Source organism: Capricornis sumatraensis, chromosome 8, assembly GCF_032405125.1.
Source record: "Capricornis sumatraensis isolate serow.1 chromosome 8, serow.2, whole genome shotgun sequence".
In the NCBI taxonomy this organism is placed as follows: domain Eukaryota; kingdom Metazoa; phylum Chordata; class Mammalia; order Artiodactyla; family Bovidae; genus Capricornis; species Capricornis sumatraensis.
This window is the reverse complement of record NC_091076.1, coordinates 42,089,678-42,104,487: the sequence shown is the minus strand read 5'-3', so window position 1 is coordinate 42,104,487 and position 14,810 is coordinate 42,089,678. Positions and strand designations below refer to the sequence as shown.

At 35.6% G+C, this 14,810-nt stretch overlaps 1 protein-coding gene across 4 annotated transcripts in view; it reads right to left on the bottom strand.

Moving 5' to 3' along the window:
* The window catches only part of TMEM135 (transmembrane protein 135), a 269,519-nt gene that overhangs the window by 78,303 nt on the left and 176,406 nt on the right, over nucleotides 1–14,810 (bottom strand). For all 4 annotated transcript variants that reach the window (XM_068976622.1, XM_068976623.1, XM_068976624.1 and 1 more), the window contains one exon: nucleotides 624–670. In XM_068976622.1, the coding sequence (XP_068832723.1) occupies nucleotides 624–670 (47 nt within the window). The remainder of the gene's footprint in view (nucleotides 1–623; nucleotides 671–14,810) is intronic.

The window sequence follows — 14,810 nt, the reverse complement described above, 5'->3', positions numbered from 1 at the left end:
TATTACTTCAAATGAAAGAGTGGACTCTTCCTAATCAAAAATCTTACTCCCATACGGTTGTGTTTATGCAACAATGACAGACACCATATTTATTGGCATTACAATTTTCAGCCATTCTAACACTCCCCCACACTCCTGAGAGTCTCAGTGTCAATGAAAAATACAACTTTGACATCACCAACTAACTTAATGTTTTACAGAAGGTGATTAGTGTGCAAGGTTACCTTTGCAAAAGACTTAGATTAAGCCCTACCATCACTTTTCTCTCATTTAAATTTGAAATGTTGATTGTTTTATAAAGAGAGTGATGAGTATATAAACTGAGGGCCAAAAAAGCAAAAATTCACTTATCAAGATCTGAGGACTATTAATTTATATATTCAGCTTTCCAAGATGAACTTATAAGCATAATGTGAAAAAAATCACATCTTCCTTCCCTCTCTTTCTCTCTTCACTAAGAAGCAGTGACTTATCTCTGAGCACTTCAGAAAACAAAATAAATCAAACAAAAAATCATGTCATTTGTGGGGAATAATAATTTAGAAAACACATTAGTTATACAGATCATTTTAAAATTACTGAGGGAGAATTTTTTTCTATTAAAGTAAATAGATAGAACATACCTGAAAAAGAACATGTACATGGCAGCTGTGATGCAGAACAAAAGGACCTATAAAAAGGAGATAACACATTACTTGCAAGAGAACACTGACATCATCATTTGTGTGTCTTATCAAACCAAAATCCCCACTATTAAACCTTATACCTGAAGCAATGAAAAGGTGTATAAAACCAGTCATATACATATCACATTCCCTACCTTTCAAAAAGTTATATCAAGGCATAAATGAGTCTGTATATTTACACATATACAAATAAATAAAACTACATACATTATACAATTTATATGTGTGTGTATATATACATATTTAGTGTATAACACTATATATACATGTGTGCATGTAGATCGATTCAGTAGAGGGTTCAGATCAGATCAGTTCAGTTCAGTCGCTCAGTCATGTCTGACTCTTTGCGACCCCATGAATCACAGCACGCCAGGCCTCCCTATCCATCACCAACTGCCAGAGTTCAATCAAACTTATGTCCATCTAGTCAGTGATGCCATCCAGCCATCTCATCCTCTGTTGTCCCCTTCTCCTCCTGCCTCCAATCCCTCCCAGCATCAGAGTCTTTTCCAATGAGTCAACTCTTCTCATGAGGTGGCCGAAGTACTGGAGTTTCAGCTTTAGCATCAGTCCTTCCAATGAACTCTCAGGACTGATCTCCTTTAGGATGGACTGGTTGGATCTCCCTGCAGTCCAGGGGACTCTCAAGAGTCTTCTCCAACACCACAGTTCAAAAGCATCAATTCTTTGGGGCTCAGCTTTCTTCACAGTCCAACTCTCACATCCATACATGATCACTGGAAAAACCATAGCCTTGACTAGACGGACCTTTCTTGGCAAAGTAATGTCTCTGCTTTTGAATATGCTAGCTAGGTTGATCATAACTTTCCTTCCAAGGAGTAAGCGTCTTTTAATTTCATGGCTGCAATCACCATCCGCAGTGATTTTGGAGCCCAAAAAAATTAAGTCAGCCACTGTTTCCACTGTTTCCCCACCTATTTCCCATGAAGTGATGGGACCAGTAGAGGGTAACAGGGTTCAAAAAAGAACAGCCAATTGTTAAAATTATATCTAAGAATTCCTGAAGAAGCAAGTAACTCAAGAACAAAAACAATGGCTTTTATATAGTGAAGTCAGGAGAAAAATCATAAAGCTTAATAACTATTATTTCAAGATAACCAGATTTTAAAATACAAAACACAGCCCAATTGACAACCAATTATAATCAATAAGAAAGGCCCCTAAAAATATAATCCTCCTGTATGGGATATAGACTCCCTATTTTTAAAAAAAAAATCCTCTAAAAGCAAGCATCAAAACATACAGTAAATCTGGTTTAAAGATGCTCCCTTAAAACACATCACACTAAACACAATATACTAAGACGTATATGAAAAGAATCCAAACCCAAATCCTGACCAAAAGCTTAGTTATGCCAAGGAAGTGGATCTCCATAAAACTGTTTTAAATCAATAAAACAGATGTTGTAAAATGTGTTCCAATGTCAACAATAACAGTGTGAATTAAACACAAAAATTAATATCCTCACATCACAGACAAATGACAAGTGAACAATCATCAACTATTGTTAAAGACTGATCACAAGGAACCACAAAAGCAGTTTTACAAAATAGTATTCAGCTATTCCCAACACAAATTCCAGCTGACCTAAGGAAAATGTAAAAAGTTTGCTATTACAAATCAAGCTTGATAGATTTGCCACCTTGGCTTAAGATACATATTATAAACACAAACTTAATCACTTAGAGATATATAAGCCTACCAACCCAAAAGAGGATGGGCATCATGTTCTCTGATTTCAAACCATATTTCAAAGCTATAGTAATCAAAATGGTATGGTATTGGCATAAAAAGAGAATAGAGAATGATACAGAATAAAAGGACCCAGAAATAAACCCATGCATACATGGGTGATTGATTTATGATAAAGGAGCCAAGAATACACAACAGGAATACAACAGTCTCTTCAATAAATGGTATTGCAAAAATAGCATAGACACAGGTAAAAGAATGAAACCGGACCACTATCTTACATCACACACAAAATTAACTCAAAATAGATTACATATTTGAATGTAAGGCCTGAAGCCATAAAACTCCCAGAAAACATAGTTGGCAAGCTCCTAGACATAGGTCATAGTGATTTTTAAAAATCTGACACCAAAAGCAACAAAAGCAAAAATAAAGTGAGACAGTAAACTAAAAAGTTCAGAAAAACAAAGGTAACCATCAACAAAATGAAAAGGAAACCTACTGAATAGGAGAAAATAATTACAAATGACATAATTGATAAAGGGCTAAAATCCAAAATATAAAAAGAACTCCTACAACTCAATATCAAAAGAACAAATAATCCAATTTAAAAATGGTCAGAAGATTAAATTTTTCCAAAGAAGACAAATAAATGGCCTACAAATACATGAAAGCATGCTCAACATTAGGGAAATGCAAATCAAAACCATAACACGATATCATCTAATACTTGTTAGAATGGCTATCATTCAAAAGACTAGAAATAACAAGTGTTGATGAGGATATTAAGAAAAGGGAACTCCTGTGTACTCTTGGTGGGAAGGCAAATTGGTGCAATCACTATGGAAAACAGCATGGAGGCACTTCAAAAAAGTAAAAATAAAACTGCCATATGGTCCAGCAATTCCATGTCCAAATATTCATCCGAAGAAAATGAAAACATTAACTGGAAATGACATACGTGAAGCACTATTAATAGCCAAGATATGGAAACAACTTAAGTGTCCATCAATAGATGAATGGAGGATTAAACCGTGGTGTACACAGACACACACATGCACACACAGGTGGGGGGATACTATTCAGCCATAAAAAAGGATGAAATCTTGCCAATTGCAACAACATGGAAGGACCATGAGGGCATCGAGCTTTAAGTGAAATAAGTCGGTCAGAGAAAGACAAACATCATATGATCTCTTCCGTGTGGAATGTGAAGGAGGAGGAAGAAGGGAGAAAGAAGAAGGAAGAAAGAGAAATAGAAATTTGAGCTCACAGATACTGAGAACAGATATGTTATAGGAGTGGTGGGAGAAATGGGGCAGCTACATTTTTTTTTTTTTAGTTTAAATTAATTTTTTAAAAGGATGTGTGTGTTAATCACTTAGTCATGTCCAACTCTTTGTGACCCCATGGACTGTAGCCCTCCAGACCCCCCTGTCCATGGGATACTCCAGGCAAGAATACTGGAGTGCATTGCTATCTCCTTCTCCAGGGGATATTCCTGACCCAGGAATCAAACCCAGGTCCCCTGCACTGCAAGCCGATTCTTTACCATCTGAGCCAAAGGGAAGTCCATCCTTTTAAAAGGATGGGTATCAATTACTATAAAACAAACACTTTTATTAATTTTTTATAAAGTAATATATGAAATCTTTCATTATAAAGTATATCAAATCTAATAACCATGCACACACTCTTCTCTCCTATCTCCTTCTTTTCCTCTCTCAATCTCTCTTGTCTTTAAAAATACCTGATCCATGATGCATAAGGTTCATGTCACTGGTTTTGAAAATGTGACAAAGCATAAAGAATAATTTTCAGTTACTGCTTAATCAATTATAAATTCCAAGCGAGTTTGTTTACTGGCAGTAATTTGCTAGCCAATGATCCACATCAAGAAGCTCAATTTTTATTTCCCTTTCCTTGAATCCCCTTGGGGCAATGCCAAGCTTTCCAAATGCTCAGTATTTCATTCTTTCCCTGCACAAGTCATTATCCCCCTCACAAACTCCATTCACAAACCACTCCGGAAGTGTCACACAAGTCCTTCCTAAGTTCTCTATCTTCTCCAAAGAAAATTTCCAAGTCTCCCTCAAAATGTTTCTATGCTCCATCCTCAGATGCTAGACCTATCTGTGCTCACATGAAACTAACAATTATCTTCATGAATAATACATTTGGAACTGGGAAAGAATATAATGTTTAAGAACTCAAGCTCTGGAATAAGGCAAATAAAGGTTTGAATCTAGTTCTGTGTGACTTTTGATGCTTTCTAATGAGGTGGAAGAACTTGGAGCCTATTATACAGAGTGAAGTCAGTCAGAAAGAGAAAGAGAAAGATCACATATTAATGCATATATATGGAATCTAGAGAGAGAGTACAGATGCCCTACTTGCAAGGTAGCAACGGAGATGCAGACATGATGTGTTTTTTATAATTTCCCCTAAAATCTCGGATCCCTTATTTGTAAAGTGAGTAGATCACCTCACTTTGAATTGTTGGGAAGATTAAATGAGACAATACTTGCAGTGTCAGGGATTTAGCAGATTATTTTTATTTTGTTCCGTTATTCATGACAGTGATGTAGATATAAAAACCTCATCCAGAGACAGAGAAACCTGTAAAGGTTTTTAAAACCTTTGTTTAAAAGCAAGTAGACTTTGCCTTTATGAAATCTTCTCAAATCACCAATATTTGAAGTTCACTTTTTTTAAATAGTTTTAAGACATGAAAATCTGTGCAAACAGGAGGAAACATGTAAGCGATATTATCAAAGTACAAGTGATCAACTCGTTCGAGAAATATTCACACATACCATGCACCAGGCACTACTATAGAACCTAAAACAGTATACAAAATGGACCAAGTCCTTGCCTTGTGGAACTCATCTTCTGGTAAGGCAAGAGAAGGAGTCAAATTAGTATGTCAGACAGTAATGAATTTTGAAGCAAAGCAAAGTAGGATAAGGAGATAAAGGGGTGGTTTTACATAAAGTGGTCAAGGAAGCAAAGTCTTGTTAGTAGAGACTCTGAGGAGATGAGGAATAAACAAGGGGACTCTATCAACAGAACCAATGGAAAATATTTTTGAATTTTATTGAGAAAGATGGTCAGTGTTATTATTATTTTTTTTTAATTTTAAAATCTTTAATTCTTACATGTGTTCCCAAATATGAACCCCCCTCCCACCTCCCTCCCCTGGTCAGTATTATTTTTAAAGATGCTAAAGAAAGGACTTCATTGTTAGCAACATACAGTTTTCAAAGTTATTTTTTAATTAATTGTGCTAAATCTGTTAAACACTAACTTCAACAGACTGCTTTTCCAAATAAATGCAAATTGTAGTTGAATGAAGAATATAGTCTCTATGTTTCGAATTATAAAGGTAAAAGGTACTTTAGGTAATGTATTTTTTTTCATAGTAGGAAACACAGATCCTTAAAAAGCCAGTAATACATCCATGCCTACCCTGTTGGTTGTATCTTGCATTTCCTCTATTAAACAAATATTGGTCAAGTGTTACTGTTTCCATTCTATACAGAAGATATTTAAAAATGATTCTAACCCTCAAAGATCTTATAGAACACTGCTCCATAGTTTAATTCTGCAGCTACTTTTCACATGTGTGGCTATTTAAAAATTTTTATAGATATATTGAGGTATAATTGACATTTAATGAGTACAAATTTGTAATTTCTGACATAGGTACACAGCTGTAAAATCAGAATTAAGATAATGAACATATCCTTCACACCCAAAATGTTTTTAACACATTCCTTCATTATCTCTGTAGTAAGACTCTGTAGTGATGTCACCCTTCTCACTCCCAACACTGGCAATTTGTATCTTCTTGTCTTTATTAGTCTATGAATTTATTAATTGTATTGATTTTTATATAAAAAAGAGCTTTTACTTAATCAATTTTCTTTTTCCATTTTCTATCTTGTTTACTTAAATTTAATTATTAATTCCTTTTTGTTTGGTTTGATTTTGTTTTCTTAGTTTAAGGGTAGAAATTTAGGCCATTGGTTTAAGTTTTTGCTTGTTTTTTCCCCTATATAGATGTACAATGATATAAATTTCCTCCTAATATCTGATGTGCAAGTATCCTAATTTTATTTTTTTAATTTAAATTTATATTTTTAATTGGAAGCTAATTACTTTACAATATTGTATTGGTTTTGCCATATATCAACATGAATCTGCCACGGTGTACACGTGTTCCCCATCCTGAACTCCCCTCCCACCTCCCTCCCCGTACCATCCCTCTGGGTTATCCCTATGCAAGAGTCCATTTTTGTTCCATTCAAAATACTTTCTAATATTTGCTTTTGCTCCCTTTTATGATCCATGGCTTAATTCAGTTCAGTTCAGTTGCTCAGTCGTGTCCGACTCTTTGTGACCCCATGGACTGCAGCACACCAAGCCTCCCTGTCCATCACCAACTCCCGGAGTCCACTCAAATTCATGTCCATGACTTCATTAGAAGTGTGTTGTTTGATTTCCAAATACTTGGGGATTTTCAGCTATCTTTTTGTTGTTACTGACTTATTTATTCTGTTAGGGTCAGAAAATACTTCATTGGACTTGATTATTCCTAGGTTTATCAAAACTTATTTGATGTCCCAGAATATGTTTTATATGTTTGGTAAATAATCTGTGTGCCTTTTAAAAGAATGTGAATTCAACTGTTGTTGGGCGAGAGTCAAGCTGCTTAACAGTGTTGTTCCAGTCGTATAAACCTTTATTGATTTATCTGTCTACTTGTTCAACAGTTATTGAGACAAAGTATCAAAATATCCTGCTGTAATTATGCAGGTGTCTCCATAATCTCTCCTCACAGTTCTATCAGTTTTTCCTTGGTGTATTCTGAAGCTCTGCTATCAGGGACAAGACATTTAGAATTACGCTTACTTTACCATGATGAAATTACCTTCTTTATCTCTGGCATTCTTTGCCTTGAAATCTATTTCATCTGACAGTAATTCCAGCTTTCTTTTGGTTACCATTAGTCTTCCACTCTTTTAATTGATTTGGTCTTTATAGTCAATGCCTAGAGGCATCATATTGCTGTTTTTTGCTTTTTTATCCTGGTCTGAAACCTCCACCTCTTCATTTGGCATATTTAGATTGTTTGCATTTAAGACGATTATTGGTAAGTTCAGAACTAAATCTGTCCTCTTGCTGTTTTTTCTGTAGTTTCTTTTTCATACTTTTATTTATTTATTTTCAGCCGTGCTGGGTCCTGGTGACTGCGGGTGCTGTTCTCCACTTGCGGTACACAGGGGCCACTCTCCAGCTGCCGTGTGTGGGCCTCTCTTGTTGTGCAGCACAGGCTCTAGGCACCCAGGCTTCAGCAGCTGCAGCTTGTGGGCTCACAGCTGCGGCTTCCAGGCTCTAGAGCACAGGCTCAGCTGCTCTGCAGGAGGTGGGATCCTCCCAGACCAGGGACTGAACCTGGCTCTCCTGTCTTGGCAGGAAGATTCTCTACCAGTGAGCTAGCAGAAAAGCCCTCAATAGTTCCTTATCTGTTTCTTTTTTCTTCCTCTGCCTTTTTTGAATCTACTCAGTTTTTTAAAAAGACTTCATTTTCCCTCCATTGTTGGCTTGTTTGTTTGTTTAAAGGCTTTATAGTAAACATCTTTAAATTGATATAGTCTCCATTCAAGTGATATTATACCACTTAACATATAAAATGGAATCCCTCAATAGTATACTTCTGTTTCTTCCCTGTCCCTAATATTTGTGCTATTACTGTCATCCATTATAGTTTTATATATTTTATAGAAAATATATTTTAAATATTTTTCTTAAAAATGTATGTCTAAAAAAGTTTTGACCTTTGTTTTTAAAGTTATTTTTTCTGGGTATCAATTTCTAGGTGGATGGATCATTTTATTTCAATAGTTGGCTCAGTGAGTACTGCTTCAGTGTCTCCTTAGAATTTGATTATGAGGTGTCTTAGAGTAGTCTTATTCATGCTTCTTTTACTAGGGCTTCATTACATTTCTTTGATCTGTGTATTTATAGTTTTCATCAAATTAGAAAATTTTTAACCATAGTTACATGAAATATATTTTCTCCCTCTCCCTTTCCTCTTTGGGAATTCCAATTATTATACTGTAAGTCACCTAAAGTAGTTCCACAACTCAGTAATATTCTATTTTGCAGAAAAAAAAAAACACCCTTTATTCTCCATGATTCATTTTGGATCATTTCTGTTCTTATGTCTTCAAGTTCAATATTTTCTTCTGTAATGTATAATATGTTATTAATGCCACCCAGTAAATTTTACACATGTAATTATTATAGCATAATTAGAAATTTGATTTGATTTTTTCCATTTTCCATGTCTCTACCTCTTGTGAAACTTCTACAGAATTCACTTATAACAATGCTTTCTAATGTCACTGCCTGCCAACTAACAGCTTTTGTCAGTTCTCATTAAGTTTTCATTGATTATCTCCTCATTACAGGTCAACTGTTCTTGTTTCTTACTGCATGCCTGGTCATTCTGATTGGATATCACACATTCTGAATTTCACCTTGATGGATGTTGAATATTTCTGTATGCCCATAAATCTTGAGTTTTGTTCTTGGTCACAGTTATTTGGAAACAGTCAAATCCTTTAATGGCTTGCTCTTAAGATATTTTAGGAGGGTGTGGGGTAGTGCTCAACTTAGGACTAATTATTCCTCATGGCTGAGATAAGACCCTCATGTGTCCTCCACCCAGTGTGCCACATGAATCTTGAGATTTTCCAGGCTGGCTGATAGGAACAGACACTATGCCTACTGCTATTTGAATGCCAAGCACTCAATTAAGCACTTCTAATCCTTCCAGGCCATTCTTTCTTTGACCTGGGGTATCTTCCTCATGTACATACCCTAATCAATAACCAGCTGAATACCTTCCTCTCTCATCTTCAGTGGACTCCATCCAGCAGTGGACACCATAACAGACAAGCAGTTACAAACACATCCATAACTGCAAAAAGTTCTATTAGACCTGTCTGCCTAGTAAATGACATGTCCACTATGCATTACGGTAATGCTACCCTTCACATATTCTAACTGGCTGTAAAGTGTGCATCTCCACACATCTATTTTTACACTTTACATTTTTATATCTAAACTGACACACAAAATAATCATATCACAGTTTACTCATCTGTGGAAATAATACAATATTAACTATTACACAGATTGTAAGCATTGAGTGAGATAACATACATAAAGCCAAACAGAATGACCAGTACATCAAAGATGCTCAAGGAATGGTAACTACTGACAAGAAATAATTTCTCTATAATTCCCTTCCATTTCACAATAATTGTACAATATACTTAAACAGGATAAGTGCTTTTGAAATTGCTATTATCACTTTGATTTTTTTTAATTCAAAAAATAATGAAGGGTGTAATACAACATGAATGAACCTCAAAAAAACTATTTAAGTGAAGGAAGCCAGTTACAAAAGAACACATGTTGCATGACACAATTTATCTGAAATTTCAGAATAGACAAATGTCCTTACAGCAAGTAGAATTATGGCTGTCTAGAGCTAGAGGAGTGAGGGCTGATGGAGTTTGTCCATGGTATATGGTTTCTTCAGGGGTTGATGAAAATATTCCAAAATTAGACCACATGGAGACGCACACAGTTCTGTAAACATACTAAAAACCCACGGAATTGACACTTTTATAGCATGTAATATATCTCAGAAACACTTAAAACTTTTAAAAAATTGAGACGTATACTTGAGAGAAACAAAAACTCAAACTGAATGACAAAAATACAATGAATAGAAAGTTCCCTTATATTCTAGAGCTCTGGTATTCTGTCTGTATAGAATTGTGTAGGTGTGTCCGTGTATGTGTGTGTACATTTGTGCAAAGATACATGCCAAATAAACACTCTTTTATACTTTTTAATGTTACACACATATACACAGAGGAATGCTAAGGTTTATTTAAATAGTCTGTGAATAAATAGATTGGAGGCAATATATACTGAATACCAAAGTAAACATTGTAAACTTGCACCCATATCTCTAGAGGTAAATCCTTAGAATTGAATTCACTGTATCAAAGATAGGTGCATTTTTAATTCTGATATACTCTCATATCAATGGTATATCAAAGTAGCCATACCCTGACATGAACAATTTCCCTATAGCCACAAAACTGCGTTTTATCCTCGCAATGTGATGGATGAAAGAAACGATATATCATAGTTGCATTCTTTGTGTGAATGAAATTGAGCCTCACAGGTTTATAAATCTTTTCATTTTTGGTCAGCTGATTTAACTACTTTTTCATACCCTTTGCCTATTTTTCAACTGTGGATCTTTTAGAAACCATTTTTATTTTTTGAAACTGAATATACCTATGTGAAAGCATAAATTAATTTCATTATTTTCTATTTGCACCAAGAATAGAGGTGGTTAAATAAAACACTGTGTGTTGGAAATTTCATAATGTACTAAACCAAAAGAATATTTAAGTCGAGTGCACAAATAACATGAAAGTAAAGTTCATTCAGCTGAAAAATGCTGTTTTCTCTCGAATAACTTTTCAGGAAGTGATAGATTTACAATACATGGCTTCCTGTTAGAGAGCTTACAAAACTTGCAGGGAGAAACTGTACTATGGCTGTCTTCACTATGTCACGTAGGATTATACGAAAACTATCCCTCTCAATGCGCTAACAAAGAAACAATACCATGATATGTGAATACTTTGTAAACCTAAAAATAGCCAGAAATACACAAAATGTGACTATGACCCAGTAAAGAAGGCTGTTTTTACCATTTAAGCCTCAAAATGGTTAAAACACATATCCTGAAGTCATTTAAAGTCTACTAGCGACCTAAACAGATGGTGCGTTTAACTACTTCCTCCCACAGAAATCTCCTGCTTTTCTTTAATCTCCTCAATGAAATGTTCCTTAGCCCTGCTCACTGCCTTTGCCCACTCCTGCCTGAGTGTGTCCAAAGATGCTCCTTGTTGCCTGGCCTTCATTGTTCACATCAAGCCTGTTTCCTCCCCATATTCACTGAGCCCCTTTCCTTCCATTACACAAACAAATACTGAAACCTCATCTCTGCTTTCTGGAAAAGAGCAATAAATTTCTCCTTGCCTCATGTGTACTTCATTCATATTTTAGCCATGCATCCACCCTCCCTCCCATTCAAAAAAAAAAGTGATCTGCTATTTATGCGTTACTAACACTTCGTGCCTGAGCAAGTCAAAAGGAGAGAGATACAGAGACGATCTGATAAGCTCTAGACTATCAGGAGACCTCATGATCGTCAAGAGAAACAGAATAGACAAGGAACCACTAGCCCCCTTTGCCTATATATTTACTACAGTGCTTGCTATACTGCCAGGGTATTAGGGCAGTAAAACCACATAATATTGATTCTTGTTGTCAAAGTCAGTCTAGTGGAAATGTAAGCATATTAACAAATCAGCCCAATACAATATGCTAAGACAGAATATTTACAGTTTACCCTACAAGAGGTTTAATTATATTATTATTTTAATTATTCAATATATATTTAGACAAAGCTTTTTTGGTTGTCTGTATACCTTTACATCTCTAATGTAAGTTACTCAAAACACAAAGTGCCCAAAAGCAATCGCTATTCTGTGCAATTCCATACAAGGACAGATTCTTGATATTCCATATAAGGCTTCTGATAATAAATTTAATTTCTATGTATAGCAACCATCTTTCAAAAACTAAATACTACTCCCATTCATATACTTTGTAAAGGTGGAACTTAAGACTCTATAAGCATTTTCAATTTTCCTAAAAACACAGACCATTACATAGCCTCTTGGGGAAGCCATTCTTGTAAGATCAATGAGTGTTATCACAATTTGCAATGTATATATTTTGCTTTGAACACAGAACAGATCATTATCACAGTACTAATATGCTTTTAAAAATGCATCGTCTTAAGTAGTGGGATTGTTAAATAGCTATGTATTACTTTATAATTTTTAAAAATCCTTATATAATTTGAATCACATAATATATAGTACATCTTTATAATCTGTCCCTTTGTTTTGGATTAGCAGTTTTGCTTATTGATTTCTTTTTTTTTTAAGTTTCCTTTCCTCGACATAACAAATACAGGAAAAGTACAAAGCACCTTGGGGCCTTGAGGGCCACAAATAGCAGACTACTAGTAAGAAAGAAGTCTGGGGTCTCCAGATTAAGAGTATAAACTCCATCAAATCACTTCCATTTTTTAAGCCTTAATTTTTCATCTTTAAGAAACAGGGCGCTCAAAGCCAGTGTACTGGGACAACCCTGAGGGAAGGGATGGGGAGGGAGATGGGAGGGGGGTTCAGGATGGGGGACACATGTACACCCGTGGCTGATTCACGTCAATGTATGGCAACAGTAATTACCCTTCAATGAAAATAAATTAATTTTTTTAAAGAGACATTAGATTAATCTCGTGGATCACAACTCCAAAATTCTATGATTCCATGAGTCAGCATTTTTCAGTGCACAACAAAATTATTTCAAAGCAAACTGTCAGTAATATATGATGAGCCAAACCTCAGAATATATGTATATACTAAGAAAAAGAGAGCATTTTCTCTGACTGAACTGAGGGTGGGAAATCACACTAGGTATGCCAGCTCTGCCCAGGCTCCTCCTTGCACTGCTCACCTTTCTTGATTTATACCTTCAAGGTCAGCAAACACAGTCTGGCAACATGTTAACCTTGACATTTTCCAGTTGTGGAAACAGTTATGTTAGATAGAGGCAAGGAAGTACAGACTGTATAATGTGCTGTCCTTTTATGGTAAATAGGTAAGCTGTATTTTGTCTTCCATAAAAGTGAAACAATTTACAGAATCTAACTATAGAACCAACTATAGAATATTTCCGTATGAAGTAACTAATACAACCTGAACATTATAATCCTTATTAGAACACAATTCTAATTTGGCTGGCAAATTAAAAAAAAAAAAGCTTTAAATTACAACCTACTATTTAAAGGATTACAGATAAAGGTTTAGACATTTAAAAAAAAAAGACTTTAAAAGAAAATTCAATGGTCAAGTGAAAACCACCATGTGAATTCACTGTCTAAACAAAATACTTACTGAAAGCATATTCTCTAAATCGGTACTACAAAAATCAATTCAACATTATCATCAAACACCCAAAGCACTTTATTTATATCCCTATTATTATCATATAAAGGAAATGCAGTTACTGAAAGCAAAGGTTGTCTAATGACATATTTAAAAGCTTAAAAGCTATGAAGATATTCAGCTGCTTCTTTTCTTTCCTATACCCATTTCTCTATTTTACAGTCAATTAGTTGGTTATTAAAAGTCATTAAAAAGGCAAATCAAAGCAAACAAGAAAGGAAATGTGAAAAGGAAGCATAAGGAGCCAAAAAGAAACCATAAGAGTGTTTACAGTTAAAGGTAAGTTATAAAAATAAATAAAAAAGAACCAGAGAACAGAGAGAGGAAAGTGGAAGAGTAAATCAGACAACGGACTGGTACTGACTAGCAACGCCAGGCACTGTGCATTTTTCAAAATTTAACCTCTAATCTTAATACTAGCTCTTCAAGGTAGGTGTCTGGGTTCCTGTTGTTGTTTGGGGGGGTAGGAATTGGAGGACGATCGCTTTACGACGTTGCGTTGGTCTCTGCCTTACAACACGAGTCAGCCGCAGTCTGCAGGCACTCCCTCCCTCTTGGGCCGCCCTCCTCATCCCCCACCCCACCTCGCCCCTCGAGGCTGTCAGAGCACCAGAGCACCAGGCTGAGCTCCAAAGTAGGCTTTTAATCATTCCATTTTATTTATTTTTTTTTAATTTTTATTTTTACTTTATTTTACTTTACAATACTGTATTGGTTTTGCCATACATTGACATGAATCCGCCACAGGTGTACATGAGTTCCCAATCCTGAACCCCCCTCCCACCTCCCTCCCCATATCATCTCTCTGGATCATCTCCGTGCACCAGCCCCAAGCATCCTGTATCCTGCATTGAACATAGACTGGCAATTCGTTTCTTACATGATAGTATACATGTTTCAGTGCCAAATCATCCCACCCTCTCCCTCTCCCTAATCATTCCCATTTTAGAGATGAGACAACTGGACTCGGAAAGTACGCTACTCAGTTAAAATCACAAAATATTTAAGTGGCTGAACTAAGACTCAGAGCTAGGACTATCTGATTTCAGATTCAAGGCTTTTAATTATACCCCTCTGCCTCTAGAAAAACTTTATTGATGGTGATCAGGTAGCTACTCTGCTTCCAAGGTAGGGATAATCCTTATAATGCTTCCTATATGTAATATATATATACATACTTTTTTATAAGTATCTGTCCTTTAAGAAGGGGGGGGGTGGTGAGGGGAAA